The sequence below is a fragment of the Dermacentor albipictus genome, chromosome 9 (assembly GCF_038994185.2).
Source record: "Dermacentor albipictus isolate Rhodes 1998 colony chromosome 9, USDA_Dalb.pri_finalv2, whole genome shotgun sequence".
Taxonomy (NCBI): Eukaryota; Metazoa; Arthropoda; class Arachnida; order Ixodida; family Ixodidae; genus Dermacentor; species Dermacentor albipictus.
In genome coordinates, this window is record NC_091829.1 from 118476895 (window position 1) to 118504820 (window position 27926).

The window sequence follows — 27926 nt, forward strand, 5'->3', positions numbered from 1 at the left end:
ATGTTTCGAAGTATCACCTGTTCTTCTCTACATTTGTACCTCTGAATTGCGAAAAGAAATAAGACAGATAAACGCATACAGCGAAGACGGAGATAACGTACGTTAATTTCCAATCGCTGGATAACGTCCGCTATCATCTTCGCCCAAGCAGCGAGAAGTATATGCAAGCTGATGTTTTTGTTCTCTTCCCATTTCATCTCCTACACTCAGAATAGTGAACTATACAACCACTAAAAGGAGGATCCCTCTAGAAGGGTCCCGGTTAGGGTTACTTTTCGTGTCGTGTAGCTGTAATTTAGAACGCAAGCTCAAGATTCTCCTGAAAGTTTTGGGCTGACGTAACGGTCTACATACCTTCCACTGTTTTCTGCGTCTTTTATCCTCTATTCTTCCTTTTTATTTACATGAAGGGCAGTGTATGTCATTAATACGTCACTAGCCAGTGTCAAAAACGCAAGTTGTTTCCACGCGATATTTGTCCGCAGCTTCATAAAGCTGCTTATAGTGCTTTTTTCCCCCTCAGCATATCTATTACGTCATAAGGGGCGTTTCCGCGCAAGTGAACAAGGCAGCGGGGTTGCAGCCATCTGGCGACGCGGCGTGTAATTTCGCTCGCTACGGCGGCGCCCGCCCGAGCAGCGCCAGCGTGAGCGACACGGCGAGCAGGGCTCGCGCCGCCGCGCCGGGCGTGGCGGCCGAGTGCGTCGAGGCGGCGGCGTTCCACAGTCCCGTGCATTCGATGCCGAACCGCTGGAAGGACTCGCGCACGGCGCCGATCACGTGCTGGCGCGCGTTCTTCTCCTTGCTGCAGTGAGTCGCCTTCAGCGCGGCCACGGCGCAGTCCTTGAAGACCTGCGGCACAGACAGGCCGCGGTGAGTTCACCCCGATGGGAGGGGGTGTCCCGCAACACCATTGAGGCCATCGGCCCGACACGTGATCGTTGAGCGAGAGCAAGCGGTGGGTTTTAGCGTTCCCATTCAGGCAGGCAGGGCTACGGCAGGGCTTCCCTAGCGAACGCGCCTCGATTTAAAAAATTGGAAGACGCTTAAGCTTCGCCTTCAAGAGTGGAACGCGATAGCGTTATCGCACCCCGCTCGCAACGCCCACTCATTCGCTCGGCATGCTCTTGACGAGACGAAGGGGAGAAGCGGGCGAGTGCCGCGCAACCTGTCGGGGTAGCGCCGCGCAATACGAGGAGGGGGTATTATGTGTTTGTCGCAAGATGGCTCTGCGTGTGCGCCAAGCGCAGAAGAAATGTAGCGGAAACGTACTTCGCTACTCGTGAAACTGCGACTTCTGTAATTTACATGCTCATAATTACCGATATACACCGCAGTGTAACTTTCTACGGCACGTTGCTAAGGCGACGCCGCATTCACTAGAGGCGCGTTTGTTCCGCTTTGAACCATCGAACTCGTGGCTGAGTGGTAGCGTCTCCGTCTCACGCTTCGGAAACTCTCGTTGGATTCCCCCCCCCCAGCCCATCTTGCCAGTTTTTATATATGAATTGCCTTCCGGGATTTTTTCGCTCACGGCCAACGCCGCCGATGCCGGGTTTTCTGCGACACGAGCTTCTTATCGCCATCGCGTTAAAACATTCTGGGCCAATACGCTCAGTCTGTTGGAGGGGGGGGGGGGTCACGTGCTGCACCGATATTCCGAGTACTACTGCGCGCGAAGTCTTCACTGAGAGCCTGCTTGCCAAGGCTGGCTACGTGACGTAATGCTCTCTCCCAGTTCATTTCTTTTCTTTGTGGACAGAATTAGCTGCAAAGATTACTAGGGAGAGGAAGTGTGGCGCTAGTGTCTACGAGGAGTTACGTCTAAAGAGATACAATTCAGGCAGAACCCGCCCTTAGGGGATGTTTATCATCTTTAATTATTATTTATTATTAACTGGTACTGTTTATTATACCTCGAAGGTCTCGATGTCAGAGGAATTACATCAGTTGGGCATGAGTTCAGTGGCATGATGGTGTTCTTCAATGGCATACTTGAATTAGAGGTGATCCTTCATCAAAGCAATGCGGGCAGGAAAGTAGTTCCATCATGGGCAGTACGTAACGAAAGATTTGACGATTACGACATTCTCTAATGCGAAACTTGAGGGCAGCCTCATACTTTCTTTATTTATTGATTGATTTAAGACAATGCATAGATTGTCTTAGGGGACACGGCTAAAGGCAAACATTTGACTGACTAGGCCATGCCACCCGTACATTGGTAGCAAAATGGCAATGACAGGCTTACAGGAGAGCACACATGAAATTATAGTAGTACACATGTTTCAATACTTGAGTACACAATTCAGGTAAAAAGAAAGAGAAAGGTTAAGTTTTACAGTTGTCTAAGCACTTGAAGCACAAAAACAAAAACATGCACGAAATTGTTTTATACTTGTAGTTGAACATTTCTATTAGTCTTCGGATAGTAAGAATTCTTACCGTCTTCTTACAGCTTTGCTTTGAAATTCCAGAATTTAGCAGGTGCAATACCAAGGGGTAGTCGTTTAGAAGGTTAGAAAGTTGAACTGCTAGTTTTTAATCTCCGTATTTTGTTCTGCAACGTGGTTTACCTATCAGACTTTTTCTGAGGTTATAGCTTGTCGTTCTGCATTGGTACTTATTTATTTATTTATTTGTTTATTTAGTACATACTTCAGACCTTTCGGTCCAGGCAGAGGGGCAATAGAATGCGTAAGCAAAACAGAACAACTAAGGAACAAGCAAATGCAAATCTATACAATTTTTAGTCACACTGTGTCTGTAAACTGTCGTTAGTCTGATATTGTTCTGGGAAAAAGAAAATTAAACGTGTCAGTTCGAGCACAATATGGTGTTAATGAGTCCGGATGATGCTGTATTGGGTGCCGTGTTATTGCAGGCGTTATGTAAGTCGATGGTTTAATTTCAAGCCTGTTGTTGAGAAGAAGGGAAAGGGATTCACGCCTTAGTAGCTTTCGGCGTGGTTCAAGAGTGGGTATGGAATTTTCTGCATAATTTTAGAGGGAGAGTCCAGTCTTGCGAATTTATGAAATATAAGCCTAACTGCCTTTCTTTGTAGTTTTTCAAGACGCACGATATTTGATTTAGTGTAAGGATCCCATGATATACATGCATACTCTAACTTTGGTCTAATAAATGTGAAATAACAAAGTACTTTCACATTAGCAGGGGCTTTAGAAGGAACATTTATCTTCCCAGAATTGCCGTGAAATTTCGGAAAATAATTTAAGTGTAAAGTTTTGATGCTGTTGATATTTTATATTTGTTACAGTATGATTAAGTGGTATCATTACATCCTAAGTCACATATTGCGCGCAGTGCGCGGTTTTGGAGTGTTGGAATTGATCTTAAGTTAGTGTAGTGGTTGACCAAACCAGGAAACAATAAGCTAATCGAGAATGTATAAATGCGTTGTAAATATGGCGCTTCACATTTGTTGGTAGCAAATATCGCAACCTGTTTAGCGCACCAACAGCACGAGCAATATTTTTTTCTGACGACATCCCCATGCGGTGAACAGGACATACACTCTAAAAACAGTTGCACCCTTTGGGGTGTATATTTGTCCCACACCAATAATCGTCATCTGTCTTGCCCGCGTTTCCTTTCTTTAGCGCTGCGAGCCCGGTACTTCCCTGTCACGAACGGCACGCGCGTTATCAGTGTGACGCAGCATTCTCGACAGGAAAGTAGCGAGCGCCGAGTTTTCAAAAAAGGAAACGCAAGCAAGGCAGATGACGATTATTGTTGTGGGACAAATATACACCGCAAAGGGTGCAAACTGTTTTTAGAGTGTATTTTCATGGAATTTAATTCCTAAAAACCTGGCTTTTGGTGCCTGTTCGATGTTGACCTTCTGAAATTGGAGTGTTAGCTGAGGGTGAATTATTGTTCCTTTTGATTTAAACGCTAGATACTTAGTTTCAGTTATGTTCAATTGGACTTTATTTACATTTAGCCACAAGCTAAGTTGCTGTAACCAGATGTTAGCTTGCTCAAAAAGATTTCCTATTTCTTTCCTGATAAGAACACGTTAGCATCATCCACGTGTAATATAATTTTGGAACACCCTTGAATATTTACAATATCATTTTTATCCAATAATAATAAAACAGGCCCTAAGACGGATCCCTGCGGCACCCGGTACTTAATGTGCTGAATCTCGGAGCTAACTCCATTTATTGTTGTGTACTGTGTTCTAGAGGTGAGCTAGCTTTTTAGTAAGGATAATGGGACACCAGGAATTCCATAAAAAGGTAGCTTTTTCAAAAGGACACCATGTTGCACGCATTTCATACGCGTTTTCATTTCGCGATATATTGGCTGCCGCGGACAATCTGTCTCGTGCGGCACTTTGCAAACGGAGCTAAGTGTGGCGCAACTGTCTTGCTAATCATGACGCGTGGACGCAATTCACAGCAGCCGCTGTGAAACAAAGCACTGCATAAGCTCCGCTCATGCAGCGCTTTGCTTCCATATGTCTGATGCGCACTACTCTGGCGCCATCTCGTAGCCATCGTCGCCGCAGAACCTGTATTGCGCGGCGCTTCGCTTCCCTCCTCCGTTTTCCTCCTCGCGCTCTCTTCGCTGTCGCCGTTAATTATTTTTTATTAGTGACTAATTACCATGTATGACCCGTCACCCCGCGGTCGGCACGGCTAATTGAATTTCTCCGAAGGAACCGTTCTTTTATTTCAAAACAGCGATTATTTAGGTATACTCCTTATGGCGCATTCACACTTGCGAGTCGCAGAGGTCGTGCGCCCGTCAGTCGCCTGTGACCAGGCAGCGGCTCGATAACACCGAAGTTCTCACTTGCAAGGGCCACCTCAGTGACCTGCAGGTTGCCTTCTCGTTCGAAACGAGAACTCTCGCGAAGGGCGCTGTTCGCGCGCTTGCGGGCGTTTCGTTCTTGCCGGCGGCAATGACCACCCGATGCATAAAGTCTCGCGCGCTACTTCCGGGGCATCGCTGATTGGTTTAGCGGTTTGCGACTCGCAGTCGCAAGGCCCGAAAATCGAGCAGCGTGCGACTGGCCTGGGATCGTCGCTTTTCGACCAATGCGACCATTTGCCACGGTCGCTTTGCGACCAGAACGGTCGCACGATCTCTGCGGCTCTCAAGTGTTTAATGGGCCCTCAGTCTTCGTAGGAACGCCCGGCACATACCTTGAGCTCCTCGCATATGTCGGCCTTTGCGTGCGCGTCCCGGGTTCGTATGACGCTGTAGCCTTCGCGCTGACATTGAAGCGTCTTCTGGCGCAGCTGCTCAAAGCGGCAGAACCCGGTGCCCACGCCACCGTCATCGTCGTCGTAGCCGATGCCGCCTCCGCCTCCTCCAGGAGCATCCTGCATGATGACAGAGGGGAACTTCATTCATTCATTCATTCATTCATTCATTCATTCATTCATTCATTCATTCATTCATTCATTCATTCATTCATTCATTCATTCATTTTGTTTTGTGGCTGCTGCATCGCGGCTTTGGTCACATTCGCGCCATAAAACGAAAGAGCTACTCACTCAACCGTTTATATTGTCTTGCAGTTGACGCATCATGGCCATGGTCATTTTTTGCGCCATAAAACACATTTTCTTTCTTTCCTTCTTTCTTTTGTATTTTACAGAAGTTCAATACCAGCGGTACAGGGAAGTGGAAACGAATAGCGCTAAAGACGGGTTGTGTAGTGAAGCGCGACGTTAATTCACCGCACTCACAATCGATTTTTACTCCATATCGGCATAAATATATTAAAGTGACACTGCGAATTAGTTATTTGTCATGTAGCTGACAGCTGATCTGACACCCGCGAGGAAGTAGCAGATAGCGTTTTGATTGTGTTGTGTTTCTCGTACACATTTCAGCCGGTGGGCAGTAAATATTGGCTTTTAGTCAGTGCTTTGCACACTTCCTCCCATTTATGCGCTCTTTGTTCCCAGCACGCCAACCGGCCCACATCAACACATATGAACAAAAGGGACAAAAGTACAACCTTGTAATAAGTGTGCTTCGGCGGCATGACCTTGAATCAGCAATGCAAACAACAACAAAGCCAGGCGCAAGTGAAAACAGACAGGCGCGACACAAACGTGGTCCCCACGGCTGCCTTCCAATGCATGGGGGCGGAATTCAACAACGGTCATGTGCCGTGCATTCGGTGCACGTTAAACAAACCCAAATGGTCGAGATCAATTCGAAGCCCCCGTTACGGCGTGCCTCATTATAATATCATAGTTTTGGCATGTAAAACCCCAAAATTTATTTTGAAGCCCGAGCGGTTGAATGGCCAGATGGATGGATATGAGGAGGATCAGGATTACTTGTGAAACGGTTTCAGGGCTCACATCACCAAGCTATTTGTATTTACTTGTTTAAGACCTTTCTTAGGGAAGCTGAAGAGTCTGTTGAATTCAATAAGACGCTCATATGCGGATGCGGGAACCTTATAAACCATGAAGGTAATTTTTTTTGGGGGGGAAGGGGGGGGGGGCTTTTTCACTTAGGAGCGACGCATTCGCCAGTTAAAATTGCGCTTTAGCTCCGGCCCCCGTCGAGCGCCGCGCGCTGCTGCTGACTCTGACGATGCGAGCGGATACGGGAAACCGCGGCTTAGTGACGTCAACACTGGTCTTCCGCTCCTTCGCCGTCTCCGCGACCGTGCCTGACTGGGCTTATTTCTGCGTGCGTGCCGTCCTAATCTGCTTCGCTCGACCCTACATTCCTTTATTTGTGTGTATATAGGAGCGGTAGTTGACGTGCGCAGCATCAATTGAACTTGTAGGCCGATCATGCCAGCGTTCTGTGCAGCCTACGCTTGCACGAACACCAGCGGCCGCGACGATGTTCCGATGTTCCATTAGTTCCTGCAAGACAAGAAGCTTTCAGCTAAGTGGGAGGTTGCTGTGAAGCGAAACAACTTCAAGCGCTCAAGAACAAGTGTTGTGCTCTAACCATTCCGTGACGATTACTACCGGAGTTTATCAACAATGCGTGCTTTGGGTTCTCCTAAAAAAATTGTTAGCACGCTGAACGGAAGGTGCATGTTTATCGCCCACCCTTGACGCAGGTTTCATCGCCAAGCGCCAGGAATTTTCCATTCGCACGTGTGTTGTGAAATAGCCTGCATGCAGCTAACATAACGCAGTGCAAGCGTAAAGTTTGCATGTGTTGGAAAGCCTGTTCACGCCAAGACGCTGCACTACCCCTTCTCTCGCACACATAAAAAACCGACCATCTCACATAGCCGACGGAATTCACAGGTTACGAGTCGCGTGCGGATGGCGCGCTGATGAAGGTTCTATACTACACGTGCTACAAAAGCCGGTAAACTTTTCCCGCGTTTAAACCGTCTGTGTAGATTGCCGACAGCTTTGGGGCAGCGCACAAATGCTGAAGATCGTATCACCGCTAATCACCGCTTACGTTCTACGAGGAGGCATGCAGGAACATAACACTACAGTTGTTTGCCCGGAAACGTACTCACTGGAACGCTGAATGCAGCTTAGCGTACTCGCCAAAGAACATTTCCAACACAGGGAGATACTAACATTTCGCCTTCGTTCGCGTGGAAAGCAGTGCTTGCACCAGCATTTTTTGCTGCTTGGAGAGGCCGGCTCTTCGCAATCGGCTCGTACATGTAGTATGTACAGCCGCGGCCACGTCTGTGTAGAGCGCGCGAGCAGATGGCCTTGCTCTGCGGGGCGACACCGTGCGGCAGTTGCGAGGTCTGACGCACTGTGCCCAAGAGCATGCGCGGCCTAATATACATGCAGAACTGCATTGCACGGGTGGCAACGTTGAAACGGGCAGTTGTTTAACCGAATATGTACGCTTCCTCAGGGCGCTCTCGGTATCGCCATGCCAAAAGATTACGCGTTTCAGCTGATAACACGCGCCCGACTCTCACGACAAACTATGCGTGCTTTCTGGCCGTTCCGATTACGCGGTGATACGAAAAAATGATAACGCCAACAACAGCGTCATTGTGCGCCCCATAATAGCAATTGCGCGTCGCTCATCCGCTGTGAGTCGGGGAGCCAGTGCGAATAAATTCTGCGAGAAGGTTTGACTTCTATGTCTAATATAGGCAGCACGCGTGCGATGTTGTCACTTGATTGGTCGATAACATTATCTGGGATTGGTGAAGACATAGTTTTTCATATCAAGTGCCCTGACAGAATCGCACACGCTATCACCCACGTGCGCAATTCCCTTGTCATCGCGCGTAGTAAGGTGGCGCCCTCGGGTAATGCGCACAACCGGCAAAACACGTGCGTTTACCAACATAATTTCTGGTTTAAAGCAGCGTGAACCGACCTGCATGTTTATTAGGCCGCGCATGCTCCTGGGCACAGTGCGTCAAATCCCGCACCTGTCGCACGGTGTCACCCCGCAGAGCAAGGCTGTCTGCTCGCGTGCTCTACGCAGACGTGGCCGCGGCTGTACAAGTATGTACGTACGTGTAGTATGTACAAGTATAAACCCCTTACTAGTCATCTTGCACGCGACAGCGACAGCGCTGCAAGCAAGGCGATGGCTGTCGCGTTCACTCGTCGTCTGCAAGCCGAACCATTCATGACGTCACGAGGCGCCCAACCAATCACAGGCGGAAACGAGGCGCGCGAGCTGGGCGTGTCTGCTGCTGCACTTTTCGTCGAAATAAAATATGTTTGCGCTATCTTTCACTCAATTTCGATGCGATATTCGAATTCAGAGGGTTGAAAACCACGGCGTACTGCTCTTCACTAATGTTTTCTGGAAAGCCTTTCAGCTTCCCTTTAAATGGACACTAAAGGCAAACATTAGGTCAGCGTGGACTGTTGAAATACCATTCCAGAAAACTCGCAGCGCTTGTTTCATGCCAAGATTTAGGAGAAAATCACGTCTGAAGTGTCGACAGACCTATCGTGCAATTCAAATGACCCGCCCCCGAACGGGAAGTGGTGACGATACATATGCCATCACCGTCCTTTAATGCCCCATGACTTCCTAGGTTGCGCCCAGGCGTTTTCTTCTGCGACCGTCCCATTGTGAACGCTCCTCAGCAAAGAAAAAAAAAACATGTAAGGCGGCGCGAGCGTCCGGACGTCCCTCGGTGGCGGCGCAGTTAGCCGAGGATTCCTGCGCACGAGAAGGTGGCCGTAGAAGGCGGACCGAGCGAGGTATCAGCGTGCGCATGGCCTCTTTTCACCTGTTGCTGAATGTTTTCACATGATATATCACAGGCATTATTATTTCAACTCCGCCTCGAAAATTTTGCCCTCTGAACGATCTAGTTCTATAGTGCCTTTATTTTTCTCCGGTGCTTTGACATTTCTATATTTTTATCCAACGATTTTGTATGCTATGGTTAAATTTTTTTTTTAAGCGACTGGTGTGCGAGTGCACATATAGTCGCTAAACTTGTAGCTTATCGTAGATGGCACAGCTTATTTGTTGTTGCCTTGTCTTACTTTCTTTTAAAGCGAAGCTTTCTTTGCCACTTCCGTCGACTTTTGCACTGCCGCTGCGGTTCTCTTGCAAGCAGCGTTGGGGGGGAGACTCAGAGCGTTTATATCCATCACAGGAGCGTGGCAGAGCGGAAAGTTGACGCGAGATACTCGTTTGAACCTTTCCATCACGTGGCATGTGCACAATTCCCTCTAGAGCTCCCTGGCCGTCGCCACACTAACCTCCCGAAAGCTGTAATTATCCGTGACCCCACTCAAAAGCATTGCAGCAACTGCAGCGCTTGCCTTTCTAGTAACGTACAAGCCCAGAGGGGACGTAGACAGAACTGTAGAGAGGAAGGGGGAGAGGAGGAAGAGCACGGATAGAACTAGAACCTCCTAGACTCTAAGTCTAGAGCGTGTTGGTAGAACCGAAGCAGTCGCGAAACGAGAGAGAGAGAGAGAGAGAGAGAGAGAGAGAGAGAGAGAGAGAGGAACACTTCATTTAAAATCAATACTGGAGCTGGTGGCGGCCTTCAGTTCAAGGCCTCGTTGGTGCAATCTTCCAAAGCTGCGTTGATGAATTCCACCAGGTACTCTTGTGCCGGTAAGAAGGGTACTTGTGTCAGACAGGTAGCCAACGGGGTAAAGGGGTGGAGGGAGAAGGAAGAAAAGGGGAAGATACCGGTGGGGGACAGTGCCACATAATGCGTTGGGAGTTTCGGTAACCTCCACAAGAAGGGCAAACAGGTGGAGGTTTCTCTGCGAAAGCACCAAGAAGGTGTAGGCAGGTTGGAGAGAGCAAAGAGTTGGGCTGCACCTGCCGCACTAGAACGCCATGAGCACTCGGGATTGCCGGGTCGGGAGAGAGAAAGACGCGCCTAAGGAAACGATATGATTCTAGGCTGCACGGTGTAGAATGCGAGGTGTGCTGAGTTGGTTCGGGGATGTCGGGAGCCTGGCGGTAAAGCTTCACAGCCGAGCCGCTTAGCCCATTCATTCGCCGACAGTCCCGCATAACCAGGAATCCACACAACCTCCACAGGTGTGCGTAAAGAATGTGTTATTGCAAAGGAAAGTGGGGCGGGAAGCGTGCCTTGGAGAAGTTTGCGACAAGCGTCCATAGAATGAGTAAATATCACCGGAGAAGTAGGGAATTCGGAGGTAGATGACGGAAAGCTGTAGCCAAGACATGCAGCTCTGCTATCGTAGGATCAGTAGCGGGAAGCATTTCGCGGTGGACTATAGCTAGGGACTGTATAAGTACGACGACAGCGGAACCGCGGGGAGATGTGATGGCGTTGATGAAGAAACGGGGGTGCGAGGGATGAGTGTGGAGGTAGGCGATGGAAATATAAGACGCGGGCTGCACGTCGCACAACGTCCCTTTCGGGGTGCATGCGTCGTAAAAGAGGGGCGACGTTGAGGAGGCTTTATGTAGCAGCAGGGAGTATGCTGAAAGAGGCGTAGGGGGTAGAATAGCGTGAGCGCGCAATGAAAGTGCGTTCTTAATGGCTGAGGCCTAGGCGAAGCTCTCGATTGCGTTTATGAATAGAGGCACTCTCGTCCGTTGTGTTGTGAACGCCCCTCTGGAACACAAAGGGGGTGCTGGTGTAAGGGAGCTGATAGCGAAGGCGAGAAACTAAAAGGGCATCACGGAGATGAAGCATGTCGTATTATTTGAGGCTCAGGAAGGGCGAGCATACCCGACGCATCTTGTGCAGCACGTGCTCCCTTTGACGAAGAACGTGTTGCACCGCTGCAGCGGTACCTCCGTCGCTCAGAATTGTTACGCCTTTGCACCGCTGCACCACGATTACGACTTTGTGGTCCCGTAGCGCTCGTCACCCGTTTCGTGACAGAGCGTTGGTAGCGAAGACTCCGAGCCAGGCGTCGATGAGAATAACAAAAGGGACTTTATACACTATATACAGGTCATTATACAGGACATGAACGGGTCGACACTGGGGCCGAGATCTCACAGAAAAGGCTACTGTTGCCGCACGGCGACGTCCGGTGAAAACGCGTGACACATCTCACCCCAGTCGAGAGCGGCACTGGCTCCCGATGGGTCGGCGGATCCGGTTTTCGAGGCGGCCGGCTCGCGGCTTTATACTCCCCGAGAACCATTGTCACTCAAACGGCCCAATACAAAGTCAGCACTCGGCGGTCATCCGAGAGGTCCAACCAGCGACCGCGCTGGCCACCCGGTTCAAAGTTCGCGCGCGCGGTGACCCCCAGGAAAAGGGAGGTGCGGCGCCGGGCTGTCTGGCACTTGCTGACACGTTTGAACACGTTGCCTGTCGATGCTTCTCCCGCAGGACACCGCTGCCTGACGGCTCAGCATTTTGACTTTTCAAGGGAGAATTTGGGCGCTCGCAGGATAAATTCTGCATCTTGCAGATTCGGAATCCGGGCTTGTGGTAATGGCACAACAGAATGTAGATGCCCGGAACTTTTATGCGCCGTGGCTGTGGGACACTGACCCCTTCGGAGGTCACTAGTATAGGCGGAGGAACCCACCGAGGGTGGTGCACAACGATAACTTTTTTTTCTAGTGCGCAGGTTAGGCCAATTGTGCTAGCAGCGGAAGAGGTAACATCGAGTGCTTTCTGTAAAGTGCCTTAAATGTGACCAGATGAGCCAGAAGCCATCCAGATAGTAATATCGCCGGCACCTATAGTGTAATGGATATTGGACAGGGAAGAAAGAGCCCGATCGATAACACTAATTGCTAAATTGAAAAGAAGAGGATAAAGAACATAGCCCTGAGGAATACCTCGTTGCGTAAGTGGCAATGTGGTTGATGGAGCAGCGTCTGCTATGCGAAGGGAGTGTAGTAGGTGCGTGCCCGAAGAAAAGCGCGGACATAACTGTAAACGTGCGAGCCAGTTCCCGGAGCATAGAGTCACGAGCCACGTTGTCGAATGCTTTCTTCAGATCTATATAGCGAGAATAGTCCCAAGCTAGACAGTGCTAGGGTGTATAAGCACGTCATTATAGATCTGAAGAGGAGCGTCGTGCGTAGAGATGTCTACGCGGTAACCTATGAGGGTGTGTGCTAAGTACCAAATGTTTTTCAGGAATGCTGCGAGGTGAAAATGTATGATGCGCTCCATGAGTTTTCCAGCGCAAGAACTAAGAGCTGGGTCGCAAGGATGTAAGCGAAAGCGTTTTGTCAGCTTTAGGAATGAAATATTTCTGCATGCTTCAATTCCTGGGGCATGCATCCCTCCGCTCACGCATGATTGATCTGCTTGAGGAGAAAGAGGTGGTCGGCCTCGGTTAGGTTGCCGAGCTTCTTGCTGGTAATGCCATCCAAGCCCGGGATAGTGTTCGCACGAAGTTCGGCGACAGGTCGACGAAGCTCGGAAAGGGTGACTGGGGCCAACAGATGTGAACTAGGACTATCTGGTCCATCATGGTCTGCGTACTCGGGGTATCAGTTGGTGCGAGATAAGTCCTACGGAGATCTGTATAGAGCAAGTCTAATGTCGGGTAGTTGTTAATTAGTTTTCGTAGAGGATAGATGCAAGCTGTTCGAGTGGATTGTTGAGGAGGGCCTTAGAAGTTGCCAAGTGGACCCTAATTGGAGAGAATAGCAGCCTTGCCACTCTCGCAGTTCCCATACAGGGTGAGAGGGTGGGAGAGGGAAAATATGACGTTAGAAGGCAAGGAAACAGCGGTTGCGGGCAGAGTGAAGGTACGGTGCGCTACGCTGCTGCTATTTCTGAAAAATAAATACCATGCAAAATTTCCAAGCAGCCGACTGACGCTATGCGTGCAGACGCAAAGCCGCATTAAATCACCGTAGGGTCTAGGCGACGCTACGGAAGCGGTCGCATGTCAAATCAACAATTCTGTGCCCGTCGCGGTAGCTTGATGGCTATGGCATCGCTCGAGGTCACGGACTCTTCACGCTATCGCGTGACTCCAGCGCGCGATTTGACCCTCATACATATTCAGCCGTCGTTTCCTAATCAATAAGCGATATGGTGTTGCAAAATACTTTTTTTCTCGCCACATCCAAGCCGCAGCAACAGTACAGGAGCACCCGAAAGGCTCCTCAACGCGTGAAAAGCCCTCGGGCGCAAGAGTCGGGCTGCAGAGCAGCATCCGGCCACGCCCACCACAGGGCTCGCGCTGTCTGGGCGGAAGTGGGACGGCCGGAACGAAACCTGCCCGCGCGCGCGCGAACCTCGTGACTGCCGTCGGTGAGTAAAAGAGCGCCCAGCAGACGGCGCTACGGTTTCTTGCGCAATATTGCGCAACGCACAAGCGCGCGGCCATGAAGAATCCGAGCCAAAGCGGAGCGTTGGATCCGCCGCTGCCTCGGCTCTTGGTCAATTGCGCGTGCGCCTTTCGGGCATCCCGCAACATGACAGGGACGTGGAATTCTCTGCCGCTGGCAGTTTGCGTGCATGAGTTTCGCGAGCCTGAAAAACCAGCGGAGCAGTGCGCGATAACGAAACTACTGAAACATGAAAACGCGGGCGTGTTTTTGTTTAGTGCACAATTTCGTTTCCCTGGGATATAAGGTTTGTAGTTATTGACACAGTAAAATACCCCTACCGGCGAACATTGGCGTAGAGTGTGCCCTAGCCGTCTTTTCTACTGTCCACAACAGATTTATGAACGCTTCCCCAAATATCCCGAAACGCTTCCGGCAAGGTTCTTACGTCGTCAATGAGCTTTGCGTGGCTACTACGACATGCTGACGAAACACACCCAGTTGTTACTGCGCTATTTCGACACGCTACGCATCTATACACATCAAATTCTAGTATCACACCCTGTTCTCAAACATTCTGATCCGGCTTTGAAAAATCAAGCGCTCTCGCTTAAATTCCAATGAAGCACTCAAACTTTCGTTCTTTCCTTCTACCGGCCATGTCGTTGCGCTGCTGGCAGGTGGTCCTACGTTTGTGAGAGTAACGAAGCCGAAGTGTTAGTATATACATAGGTTGTTCCAACCATCATGCACCGATATTTTAAAATATGCAAATGCTACGCAGCTTCGTTTGCCGTCGCTTGGAGATACTGACATTGTCTTGCATACCACCTAATTACAGAATTAGTATTATTAATTATTGAGCTCGAATGTTGTAATTAGATGAAAAGTATCAAGCTGAAAATTGTAGAGCAAGATGCAAAAATCCCCAAACAGCCTTCTGTTGCTCAATACGTGCTACATAAGTGTCTTTCCGAGCGTATAAACTATAATTACCTGTTGATTAAAGATAAATTTGTTAAAAGTACTACTACATTTTCATCACCACAGTGTTGATTGAGGAGGTAAGGAATAAAATCGGCTATCTGAATCACCATGTTCCAATTACGCTCTACGTCTTGTGGAGGCCGGACGGCAAATGAACTAACGTGACACATGCTCAGTACTCTATAGATGACCAATGTGAATAAATCTTCAAGGCAACAAAAGACCATGAATGAAATGGCGTCCAACATTACACGTGAAGTAGCGACCGCCCGAAGCAGTCTAAGTAACTTGAGCGAGTTTGTACTGATATAGGGTACTAAAAATGGGGTAGTATATTCTACGACAACTCGTGGCTGCCGCACTTGATGTCGAAAGCCACTGGATGGCGCCACCGTAGCATGGGCGGTTGCATCATCTACTGCTTACGATGCGCTACGGCGCTTTGCATACATCGCGCTTAAGAATCTGCTTATTAATTGCTAGCAAGTCAATGATAACACGTCCTTGCTTCGACGGCATTGTCCAAATCATTAACGGTGGCTTCTCGGGCGGAGCCATCACAAGGTTCAAAAAGAGCTAATTTCTTCATCAATATCTGCATTGCCTGAGCTGACTGCGTTTGGGAGGCTATAAAATGACAAGTAGTTTACAACAATCTGGAACTGCGTTGGTGTGGGATGATCATTTGATCCACATGATTGTCTGACAATCCCGAAGAAGTTCTCTAACGGACCCTGGCTGAGCCAGGATCCGTTAGAGAACTTTGTGGGAACTGTGGTAAATGCACATGCAATTCTTACAACTACGTGTCACACGTGAAAAAAATGCATCTATGAATACCTACTCCTTCGTTTGCAGATATCACTCAATTAATACATGAATACTACGGAAGGAGACTGGCTAATTCGTTTCTAAAAGTCGAGATCAACAATTTATTGAATATAGACAAATAAATTATTTACGGAACGATTGTTTACCTAATTACTCAATTATTTAGCAATATGAGTAATGTCAACAAATAGTACAATTATCTATAATTAATTAACGAATTATTCATTCAATAAGTTGATTACCTAATGCATTGCCAACTTGAATAATTACAATTACAATTAATCGAATAAGGAAGCAATCAGACGCATACATATTTTTATATTGCGGTGACAACTACTGTGTACAATTAAAACTGGAATACCTCAAGGAAAATCAAGCCTTTCTTTTAAACAGTGCGCCGTTTGAACTGCATAAACTACAAAAAAAAAGCACAAATAACACAAACTTCGATGTATGCGCTAGCGGCGTACAACCAGCATAACTGAAAACAGCAGCAATGAGCGACGGATGGAAGGATGTTAGCGGCGGTGCTGCAGTCGCATCATCTCTGTCTCGCATCAAGGACAGATGCTGCGAGGGGTCTTCGTTTGCGCGCTCATACCAAGACTCGAACTTCGTGGAACACCCAGATTTTCTCTAACTACCGTCTCCACGGGCGGGATATATCCCACATTGAAGCTGTAGATTCCATTGAGTTTCTCCCGCCGTGATGCAACATTACTGGGCCGCCTCTAGTTAGGGGTGGCTTTTACGAAAGCCTACGCAGTCCTTATGGGAATTTCCGACACACCGATCTGTGACTCGTGCAACTGTGAATAGATGATCGAGCACGTATTTTTTTTTTTTTTGCAATCTCCATAACATCGAACGCGACGTTCTTCGGAGGGTATTAAACCGGTTAGGCAGCAGACCATTTTGAGAGCCTAAGGTTCTCGGACCATGCTCCTGCGCGTTGCATGCTTACAAAGCGACGCGGGCACTGCTACGATTCATGAAATCTACTGGCCTCAGGGGCCGATTATAGGCGTGGAGTGATAGACAACAGGACGTATATTCACACTGGTAGTACCTTCTTCCCTCCTTCCTTCTCCTTCCTTTCCTTAAACCCCTTCCCCCGTGTAGGCAACCGGACGTGCGTCTGGTTGACCTCCCTACCTTTCGTTCCTTCTTTTCCTCCTCCTCCTCCTCCTGGCATGCGAGTGCCGGCCCTGAATGCTCTACCCCCTTCTAGCACACCTTAGTACTGATGAAAGCGAGTTACGAAATAGCGTTATGGGTGTGAAGACTGAATAAGAAATTCGTGGAGGTGTGCAATTATGAGATCTCAAATGTAAGCAGTTTGCTTTTTACTTTTTCAGTACCCCCAATCCTCCCACGGCTGCACTGCCGTTCAGATGCAAGCAGCCAAAACTATTGACAGTTACAGTTCGATGAGTAGTAATTTCCCTGCGTTACTATTCCTTTATTTATTCCATCATCATCCTATTTTATGCACAATGCAGGACGAAGGCCTCTCCCTGCGATCTCCAATTACCACTGTCCTGCGCGAACCGATTCCAACTGGCGTCTGCGAATTTCCTGATTTCATAGCCCCACCTAGTCTTCCGCTTTCCTCGACTGCGCTTCCTTCTCTTGGAACCGATTCTGTAACTGCAATGGTCCACCGGTTATTTATCTAACCTGCGCATTACGTTACCTGCCCAGCTACATTTTCTTCTATTAATGTCAATTAGAATATCGGCTATCCCCGTTTGCTCTCTGATCCACACCGCTCTCTTTCTGTCGCTTAACGTTACGCCTAACATTCTTCGTTCCGTCGCCGTTTTTGCGGTACTTGTTCTCGAGCCTCTTTGTCAATGTTTAAGTTTCCTCCCCATATTTATTGAACACCAACTTGCCTTCTACAACATCTGAAAAGTCGATGTTTTACACCATCAGTATACTCCCTTCCTATGGTAACTGGTAACATAAGCATTATTAGTCTTATTTAGTTCCTTGTCAGAGGAACTAAATGTTGCTTGTGGCGACGAGGGTAGTTGACCGATATCGCGGCATGGTACGCTTTAAAGTCTGGCTGACTAACTGCAGGGCAGTCTCTGGTGGTGGTGGTGATCGATGGCATAATGCTTCTTCCGTTGTAGCGGGCAGACATAAAGGTTACATCCTAGCTGTGATAACAGGAAAGTAAAATGAAGAAAGAAAAGAAACCAGGAAAAGATACCGTGCGCGGCGCCCCTTGGTGAGCGTGACGTAGTACGCACCTGGTACTCTCCTCCCCCTCCCCCTCTGCGCTGCTGCAGCTCCGAGCAGGCCGAGCTGTACTCCTTGAGCACGGTGTGCGAGAACCGCAGCAGCCGGTCCATCAGCTCCTGGTTTCCGTGGCAGTCCTCGTTCTGGAAGATGGGCTTCACGCAGTCCTTGTAGTCGCGTACTGCTCGGCACGCCTTCGCCTGAAAAGCCGTGCGCATCCTATAGCAGCCCTTATATTTACCAGGCCACACGCGCGACCATTGTTCGTTTTGCCGAAGTCCAAACGCACTCGCGGTGCGTTAGCTATAAACGCGGCATTTATGAACGCATCTGGACAGCCTCTCCGCTTCGTACAGGAGCGCTGGAGCAAAACTATCACGTCTCGCACCTTTATTCTTCCTTTTTTGATGTAGCTATCAACTGTGTAGAGTTATAAAAGCCTCAGTCCCGCTGCAGTGCACCCGATAACATTAACTTTTGGCGGAGAAATCAAACCCGCGCGAACTGCCGCACAGCTTCGGCGCCACAGTCATATATGCGTGGGTGCACACACGCCACAGGTCTTCCCCGGGGGTGTCATCCGAGACCAGGTATCTCTGTCGTGTGGAGTTTCCCACGGACTACACGGCGCGTTCAGGACCGGATGTGGAGAAACGCATACTTTCTCACAAAGAACAAGCGGAGCCTGCGTTCGCCTGCTCGTTGCGTGTCCATCAAGCGCAGGCCTCGGTGCGCAGGTGATGGACACGCAACGAGGTGTTTCACGCAGGTGTTTCCCGTGATGCTTGTCTGACTTAATGAGGCATATTCCGAAAACGATTTTATTAACAACCGGTGACCGTTACTAGCTGCGGTCCTATCACTGTTCTGATTAGTGATCACAAACGAGATGTTAAAGGCCTTTCAGTGGCTTGCATGCGAGTTCGCGGTAAACAGCACTGACCAATTAGAAATAATTCAGCTGCGCCTTTACCGACGTGTTTTTGACCGCTCTCGAAGCGTGATTTCGCGTAGACCATAGCGCGAGAGCATCCTTCTTTTTTTTTTCCTTTTCACGCAGGCATATATAGCCTTTGAGAACGATATTTTCTTTTTTGCTCTCGGCTATATACAACGTTTGGTTAGGTTTCTTACGTCTTTTGTAAGTTACGTGCAACTTAGGTTCTGCAAGTGTAGCGCTTGTCTCATTGCGTAATTCAATAGGGAATTCAGCCTTTAACTAGCACATCTGTAGCAACTCATTGTAAGGTTCGTAACAGCGCTGTTACGAACCTTGCAATCAATCCTAACCGGCTGGCCCAACTTGCCGTCTTGATGCATGTGTAGTATACTGCCGAAGCCTCCGCCTGCAGCCGCCACGAAGCTAAACAGAGCGGCCGGAGAGGAGGAGGGAGCGCTCCCTCACATCACCTGAGCATCCGCGTCACCCGAAGCTCACGCACGACAGCGCGTTCTAGCAAGTACGGCTATTCGTTAACACGCACAACTCTGTTACGCTTAACAGGTGATGTACGAAAGCATACCTACAAGTGGTCCGAGTACTGCCTTTGTATTGTCGTCTGTTGCCTATTTTCAAAGCTTCCGCTTCAGCCCTCAATGGTTACTGAAGTTTCACTAAACATTTTATCCCATACCGTCAAAAACGCCACATCTATAACTCACAATTAGGTTTGTAAGAGCTGCGTTCGCATCGAAGCTATTTTTTTAAACTGATGTATTTGCTGTTGACCTTGAGCAACTCCATTGTGCGACACCATGCGCTTTTTGCATCGGCGCCTTTTTGTCGGCAGTCATAGTCCCGCCACCGACAACCAACCACCACCCACCGAGCACCGATCGCGAAAATGAACGAGAGAGCCCAAGAAAGCTATTCGCTTTTTTTTTAAGTACAGCGCTTCTATAGGAACCCACTTATGATACTAGGCTAAATCTGCCGTGTTCGACCACCAATATCCTGATGCGAGACAAGAAGGCCATGACATGTTTCAAGCCCTTGTAGCACGCAAAACCATGGCCTTCGAGATTGGCTTCCGTTACACTGAGGGATCCATCGCTGGGGGGTTGCGCATTGGACGTACCAATATCAACCTTTGTTATTATGTTTCTTTGGACGCAACCTTTTTCTATCCGGGGCCGTCTCGGGAGTCAGCAATGTTACCCACCTGCCGGCTCGGAAAATGCGCATTTCATTATTTGTATGGACACTCAATGTGTATGTGCAAGTAGTCGTTGGAGGAATAAACGGCACCATTCTAAACGGAACTGAAGCTTCCCTTCGCTGTCCCTCGAAGTCGAGCGTAGTAACTGACGTTTTTATTACTTTTGCGTAACCCAGAACGAGTGAAGAGAGAAAAGATTAAAGAAAGCAATGAGAAACTGGAGTCTGGGAGCAGGCAAACAGGAAACTGTCTGAATGATGGATAGCGCAAGTATAACAATCATAAGTATAAAACGTCAGCTGGTCGTTTACTTGCCTTACACTGCAAGAGTGGTGGTTGTGCCCCTTATACTTCAAAAAACGTGATATTTTTTCGATTGGTATCTCTGTCAGCCGAAACGTTAAGTTAGAGAAGCAGAAACCATAGCAATATCTCAGTAGGTGTATGTGGGCTCGTCGTCTCCGTCTTTATCACGCAAGCAAACGGGTTTCTTCATTGGGCATGTGCCGAATGAACTGTGTTTTGCTTTGTTCACTGACTATAAAATAAATTCACAGATGACCTTGTTTAAGTGCTGACAGACACGGACACGACGTTATCGAAATGCGTCTTGTGACACTTCTTCACATATCTCAGTGCTGAAACAAGTTTAGTACGCATAACAAATTTGCCTAAGTTAGCACCCTGAGTTCGGAAGTTCTATGTCACAAAAGAAATTATTCCCATGCACTGTGCGAATGATGTTATGCGAAGCATTTTGCAGGTGCCTGGCTGTCTAGCATTGTTTTGGTACCGCAAAGCGATGCCAGGTGGAACAACGTGTTTGTGCGGATTGATACAGTTGTGTGTGTGGGATATGAGCGCGTGCGCCCATCAGCGCGATGACGACCACGTTGAAGACGATCGTGCGGCGGCAACGGCACAATTTCTTCACCGGCATTTCGATGTGAGCTTACATGGCAATTGTTGCTTGCGGCATGGGTCGGGGACGAGCCTAAACCAGATAAACACAGATTGTGAGGTCAAAAGCGACTACATGTTATGCTATCGTACGTATATGCGGCTATGTCGTGTGGTGCATCTAAAATTATTGTTACATGTCTGTTCAGTCGAAGAGGTGTTAAAATGTGTTAACTTAGACGATCATGAAGTCAGTACTAGGGTGCTTTAGTTTGGCGTGTTTTACAATCCGCCCAGCAGCTGAGCGGAGCGGAAGCGCGAATGCGCATGCGCCCTCCGCTTAGCCGCGAGCAGGCTAGCGGAGCGACAAATACCGTCTGCTTACAAGCTGCCTGAGCGAAGCGTGCTGTGCAGTGCGTTGGCTAGCATTGGCGTCATAAAGGATTGGATTGGATGCAGAAAGCAAGCTCGCTAGCTATCAAGTGGCGCTCCCCGAGACGGTACTTTATTTTCCACCGGATAAAATGGGCAGGTAACGCATTACAAGCGCACGTCTAGATACTTCATGGACAAATAAGTTATATGTATTCGTTTTACTTTATAAAAGTGACCAATGGGTGTTATTTTGTTTCATTATTTTGAATTTGGCCAGAGGGCGCTGCAACCGCGAAAGGTCCACGAAAGGTGGGATATTCTGGAAGGGGAAGGCTTAGGTGGCGAATGTCTACAGCTTTTGAGAGATTTACCTAGAAAATACCGTTTGCGTTGAATGGGAAGGAATGAGGAGCGAGGAGAAAGTTCATATCAACAAGGGACTGAGGCAGGGGTGCCCTTTATCCCCGCTGCTGTTTATGATGTACATGGTGAGGATGGAGAGGGTGTTAGAAGGAAGTAATATCGGGTTTATTCTTTCATACAAACAGGCGGGTACTGTAGTAGAGCAGCAGCTCCCATGCTTATTTTATGCGGACGACACTGCGTTGCTAGCTAAAAAGCAAAGTGATTTGCAACGTCTGGCTAGTATCTGTGGACAGGAAGGCAACAATTTAGGTTTGAAATTTAGTGTTAGAAAATAGGTTGTTATGGTATTCAATGAAAACAGTGAACAGACAGTGGAGATACAGGGCCAGGTAATACCTCGGGTAACAGATTATAAGTACCTTCGTATATGGATAAACGAAGGAATGGATATATGGAAACAGGAAAAAACAACAGTGTATGGGGAAGAGAAATTCAGCCATAATTTCAGCCAGTTACTTTTGGAAATGCGGTTGTTTGCTTTAAACCAGGGGTACAATAAGGACTCGACGGGAACCAAAAGTCAGTGGGTCGCCTCGAATCGGGCACCCGCCGTGGTTGCTCAGTGGCTATGGTGTTGGGCTGCTGAGCACGAGGTCGCGGGATCGAATCCCGGCCACGGCGGCCGCATTTCGATGGGGGCGAAATGCGAAAACACCCGTGTGCTTAGATTTAGGTGCACGTTAAAGAACCCCAGGTGGTCGAAATTTCCGGAGTCCTCCACTACGGCGTGCCTCATAATCAGAAAGTGGTTTTGGCACGTAAAACCCCAAATATTATTATTATTATTCGAATCGGGCGTTCACGGGAAGACTACAAATGAAGCTGTGCAGGGTGATATGGGCTGGGCTAGTTTTGAAGTGAGGGAAGCTCGCAGTAAAATTGAGTATGCAGAACGGCTGAGGAATATGGAAGAAAGTAAATGGGCTGGGACAGTGTTCAGGTATCTGTACAGAAAAAACATTGATTCACAGTGGAGGGAAAGAACTAGGAAGCTTACCAGCAAGTATGCGGCCTGTAGGGTGGGCAACACAGCAACAAAGAAGGTCAAGCGGAAAGTCAGAGAAGCTGAAATAATTTCATGGGCAGTGGCGGCAATGGAAAAGAAACCTGCCATGAGCAACTACTTTAGAGGAGAAAAAGAAATCGGGAAATAAACAATTTATTTTAACTCAAAGGGAAGCTCATTACTTTTCGAAGCCAGATCGGAATGCCTTAGAACACGCACCTATAAAGCGAGATATAAGAAGGAAGAAGAAGCATGTGCTTGCTGTGGTAAAGCTAGGGAAACTACGGAGCATGTTTTATTAGAATGTGAAGACGTCTACCCAGCGGTCGATTTAGGCACCACTGGCCTCTTTGAAGCCCTTAGGTTCAGCGGGAGCAGTGGTAAAGTAAACGTGTGCGCAGTAGGCATTAGTAAGAGGCGATTGGAGGATTGGTGGAAGGAAAGTAGGGAAACGACAAAAGACGGAGACGTACAAAAGCACAGTTTGCACTGGGGGATCAGAAAATTTGGGTGCGGTAGTTCATAGTGTTTTTTTCTTTTTTTTATTGTTTAACCTAGGTAGAACATTACGCAGTATAATAGCAAGAGCTTGGTGGCGCAACCCACCGCCCCGTTCCAAAGGGGACGCTCATAACATCCATCCATCCATCCATCCGTCCACTCCGCTACGCTAAACGCATAACTAAAACGTGAAAATAGCCCGCCACTCCGCTGTGGCTCAGCAGGGCAGCTCGGAGGGGATCGGACCGTAAAAACGCTCAGCTAAAACACACGATTATGTCGCACTATTCCTACGTAGCCCGCTACGAGGGAAGTACTGACGAAAGTAGGCTGGTCCCGGAGACAGTGCGTCTAACGCGGTGCCTCGTAGCGCGCACTGTCACGGGAAAAGAAGTCGCGTGGGGCACACAGCGACGAGCGTTTTAAACAGGTGGCTGGCCTTGGAAGGAGATAAGTGTGCCGTGATCGTGGCCTAATGGCCAGAGCACCAGGCCAATGTGCTCGATCACAAATGTTGGATTCCGCCATCGGTGACACATTTTCTTCTTATTAAAGCGAGGCGATTTGATGCAGCAACCTACCTACCGCAATGTGCCAAGAATGAGACAACGAAGGGTTTAAATTAAACATTCCGGCAGACGCATCTCGCGATGACTGTCGATGTTCATGCGATTAACACTGAAATAAGTAGGACACGTGCACACCGTTATTGCCACCGCAGAAGCGCGTCATTTATTGGGCGCACGCTGCAGCCGGGCTCCTCTCTCGCGCTTCCCTCTGGACATGCTGCACTGCCTAGCGGTGCCACCGCCAAATCCACGTGTGACCTCCGAGAGGCGTGGCACGACGGTGTGTGCTAAAAAAGAGAAATTAATCCCTTCCTCCCCGCGGGAATTTATGGCGCAAGCGCTAAAGCTTCGAGCGGTTGCCTTTCAGGAAACCGTGTGACGCAGTTTCAACTCCACCCGGCACCGGATAAATTTTAAGATTGCTTTCGTTGAAGAGTTGCGTGAAAGATGTTAGGCACTGGCATTTGCATGCATGTGTGCACACGTACGTACATACATACATACATACATACATACATACATACATACATACGTACGTACGTACGTACGTACATACATACATACATACATACATACATACATACATACATACATACATACATACATACATACATACATACATACATACATACATACATACATACATACATACATACATACATGCATGCATGCATACATACATACATACATACATACATACATACATACATACATACATACATACATACATACATACATACATACATACATACATACATACATACATACATACATACATACATACATACATACATACATACATACATACATACATACATACATACATACATACATACATACATACATACATACATACATACATACATACATACATACATACATACATACATACATACATACATACATACATACATACATACATACATACATACATACATACCACAAATTGGGTGACGTTCGCCAAGAATGATAACAATAACAGTTCGAAGTTTAGCGCCCCCAGCTCTTCAGTATTAATGCGAATCGCAGTCTTTACAATGTGAGACGAGAACAGACCGCCGGGCTAGTTGGTCTTCAGTCATCTTTGAAGTGACTTGTTCATGGCAAGAAGCCGTTGTCCGTGTTGTTTCTTACGCTGGACAAGTGTATTCAAACATGTAGGACCAGGTTTCTGTCCGGCTGTCTACTTATCCCACTGAAAATCTGCGCCTATACCGAAGGTAATGAGGTCTGATATGTGGTCAGTTCATGTAGGTATGTGCCACTGGGCCTGTCTCAGGGTATGTGCTGCTCTTCAGTGAACCGCTTTGGCGCCAACTTGGGTCACTGTGCACGCGTGTACCACTGGGTATGGACGGACTTCATGGCGGTGCCGCCAGAAGGCGCAGGGTGTCCAGAGGGGAGCGCGATAGAGGGGCCCGGCTGCAGCACCCGGCCTATAGATGACGTGTTTCGGCTATTCGAATACTTAGTCACGATAGATCAATTCTGGCCGAAAATGTTTCTTCGTTTGTTCTGAGTGGCGGTAAAGCAATAATACTCTAGCACACTACTACGTGCCGCAATGGTCTGGTCACAAAAGACGACGACGACACGCCCAGCACGCTGGCCGTACACGAGCAGAGGAATCGGCGGATTCAGGCGTTCCGCCTGATTGAGCGGGCTCGGCTAAAATCTAATTTGGGGACACCAGGAACCAGCGTGTGTCTGATTTTTCTTCGCCCACAAATTGGGGACTCCGGACTTCGCGTCATCGCTCTCAGCTCCGGGTGCCTCAGCCGCTTCGCTGGGCCTACCGCCGTAAGGAGCTGGAGCCCCGCTGTCTTCGCAGTCCGCCTTCTATCGCGTCAGCCAAGACCTCGGATTCTCCGGATCAAGTACTGCCGTCAGCGCCATTACCCCGCGATGCCGAGGTCTCCGCTCTCGAGCCCCCGGTGTTCTGGTCGACGGAATACTACCAGACGACCCTCCCGTACCTTCGAGAACGTCTTACCTGCTCCTTGTACACGTTGATGGATCCGACGAAGTTCTGGAACGTGGATCCGCACCTCATGTGGTGGTTGATGAGCTCCTTTCCGTCGCAGTTTCCTCCGGCGCCACCCGCGTACTCTTGGCGGCTGCTGCTGGTGGAGCAGCTCCAGTTGTAGTCGTTCACGTTGGAGCGCATCCTCTGACGCTCGCGCATCGCCAGGTCAGCCAGCCGGTGGCAACGGGTGCGGTTCAGTGCCTTGCCCACGCACGACGTGTACTGGTGCAGACGCTGGCAGGACTGCGCGTGGTCGCCCTGCGAACCGATCGCGTTGACCAGGGTGTAGAGTTGGTCTCGTCATCGTCATTTACTTATTTGTTTAAACCTTGCGGGCAAGCTTCAGCCTCCTATTTAAATATGGATTAAGAAATCGTTTTTCTCGGCATCCACTGCACCAGACTGGACGACGATGGTTGCAATTAAAAGAAAAAGTAGTCGCAGCATTGACAGCGATAGCGAGGTGTTAGACAACTACACGATGGAAGGTTCGTAGTTTCTTTGATTTTTTCGTCCGTGTAGATTGGGGTAAACATTCACTCACTAATGATATTGACTGGAATGGTGTCACGAGCGCACTGGCAAATATGAGCAGATCTCACTCGATGATCGTGAACTTTCGCTGTCACAACGCTGGAGCCATGGGGAGCGCTGGCAGCGGGTAGCGAACACTTCTTCCGGCTTCTCGCTTCACCGCATCTCGGAAATGTGACATTACGCGACCGTCAACGTGAGGCGCCGGGAGCAGAATGCGCATGAAGTCACCAGACACCTTGAGTCGACCCTAAACATTGCGCCCGTCGCGAATTACTTCCAACATACGGCACGTGGTCCGCGTATGCGCTCAGCCGCGCGTGCACCCGTCCGCAGCCAGGCTAGAGGAGGAGACGCGCTGTCATCATCATCGACCTATTTTTGTCCACTGCAGGACGAAGGCCTCTTCCTACGATCTCTAATTACCCCTGTCCTGCGCTACCGGTATCCAAGTTGCGCCTGCGAATTTCCTAATTTCATCACCCCACCTAGTTTTCTGCCATCCTCGATTCCACTTCCCTCCTCTTGCACCTATTCTGTACCTCTAATGGTCCAGTGGTTATCCATCCTACACATTGCATGGCCTGCCGAGCTCCATTTCTTTTTCTTAATGTCATTTAGATTATCGGCTATACTCGTTTTCTCTCTCACCCACGCCGCTCTTTTTCTGCCTGTGAACGTTAAGCACAACATTTTTCTTTCTATCGCTCTTCGCGTGGTCCTTGTTCTCGAGCTTCTTTGCCAACCTCCAGTTTTCTGCCCCATATGATAGCACCAGCAGAATTGCTTGATCGTACACCTTCCTTTTCGACGACAGTGGTAAGTTTCCAGTCAGGGCCTTGCAATGTGTACCGTATGTACTGCAGCCCATTTTTATTCATCTGCAATTTTCCTTCTCATCATTAGGGTCCCCTGTGAGCAGTTTACTTATGTAAACGCACTCTTTCACAGGCCCTACAGGCCCACTGGCGATCCTGAACTCTTGTTGCCTTGTCAGGCTATTGATCATGTATGTTAGTCTTCAACCATACTCTTACACTTTCCCTGTTAAGGTCCTCAATAATTTCGTGCAATATCGCCCCACATATTTTTAGGAGACACAATTTCTTAAACCCAAATGTACAGGCTGCACTTTTGCTTAGAAATGTATAACCGAAAACGCAGTTTAGGTATACGTTATAGGCCCCGCATACCGCATTCCCGTCGACTGTCCTCGAATTTTCGTACGTTCCGCGTTACATGCACAGCGAGTCTCGCCCACCCACCTTCGTGTAGAGGCGCATGATCTCGTCCAGGTTGCGTTCGCACATGGAGCGCAGCTCGAGGTAGGCGTCTTCCCGGCACCGCGGCTGCACGGCCGCCATGGGTGGCGCCCTCGGGCGGCCGGCGCCCTCCCTGGCGAGGCGACCGCGCATCGCGAGGGCGCTGCCTGGCGGCGGCGGCGGCGGAACGTCGTCCGCGTCGGCTCGGTCCGGCGCCGCTGCGTAGTAGTCGGCCCCCGCCTCCGGGCGGTAGAATCCGCCGGCTTCGGTCGCCGCCGCCTGCCGGAGAACGGCGGACGCCGCCGCGAAGGCGATCAGCAGCCGAAGCGGCGCCCACGCCGCCATTCCGAGCCCCGACCTCCTTATCCTCTGCCCCTGTGACTCGTACCCACTGTGGGGAAAAAGGCCTTATCCGACTGAGCCTCTCCCGAGCCC

At 49.0% G+C, this 27926-nt stretch overlaps 2 protein-coding genes across 3 annotated transcripts in view; one reads left to right on the forward strand and one right to left on the reverse strand.

Moving 5' to 3' along the window:
* Positions 1-27926, forward strand: part of LOC135911256 (lysosomal proton-coupled steroid conjugate and bile acid symporter SLC46A3-like) — a 99440-nt gene that overhangs the window by 27679 nt on the left and 43835 nt on the right. The gene's annotated exons all lie outside the window — the stretch shown is intronic.
* Positions 577-27863, reverse strand: LOC135911257 (uncharacterized). Its single transcript, XM_065443453.2, has 5 exons — positions 27495-27863; positions 25663-25953; positions 17745-17933; positions 5175-5354; positions 577-852 (listed from the first exon to the last, which is right to left on the reverse strand). The coding sequence occupies exons 1-5, from the start codon at positions 27834-27836 to the stop codon at positions 616-618; spliced, it is 1239 nt and encodes a 412-aa protein (XP_065299525.1). The 5' UTR covers positions 27837-27863; the 3' UTR covers positions 577-615.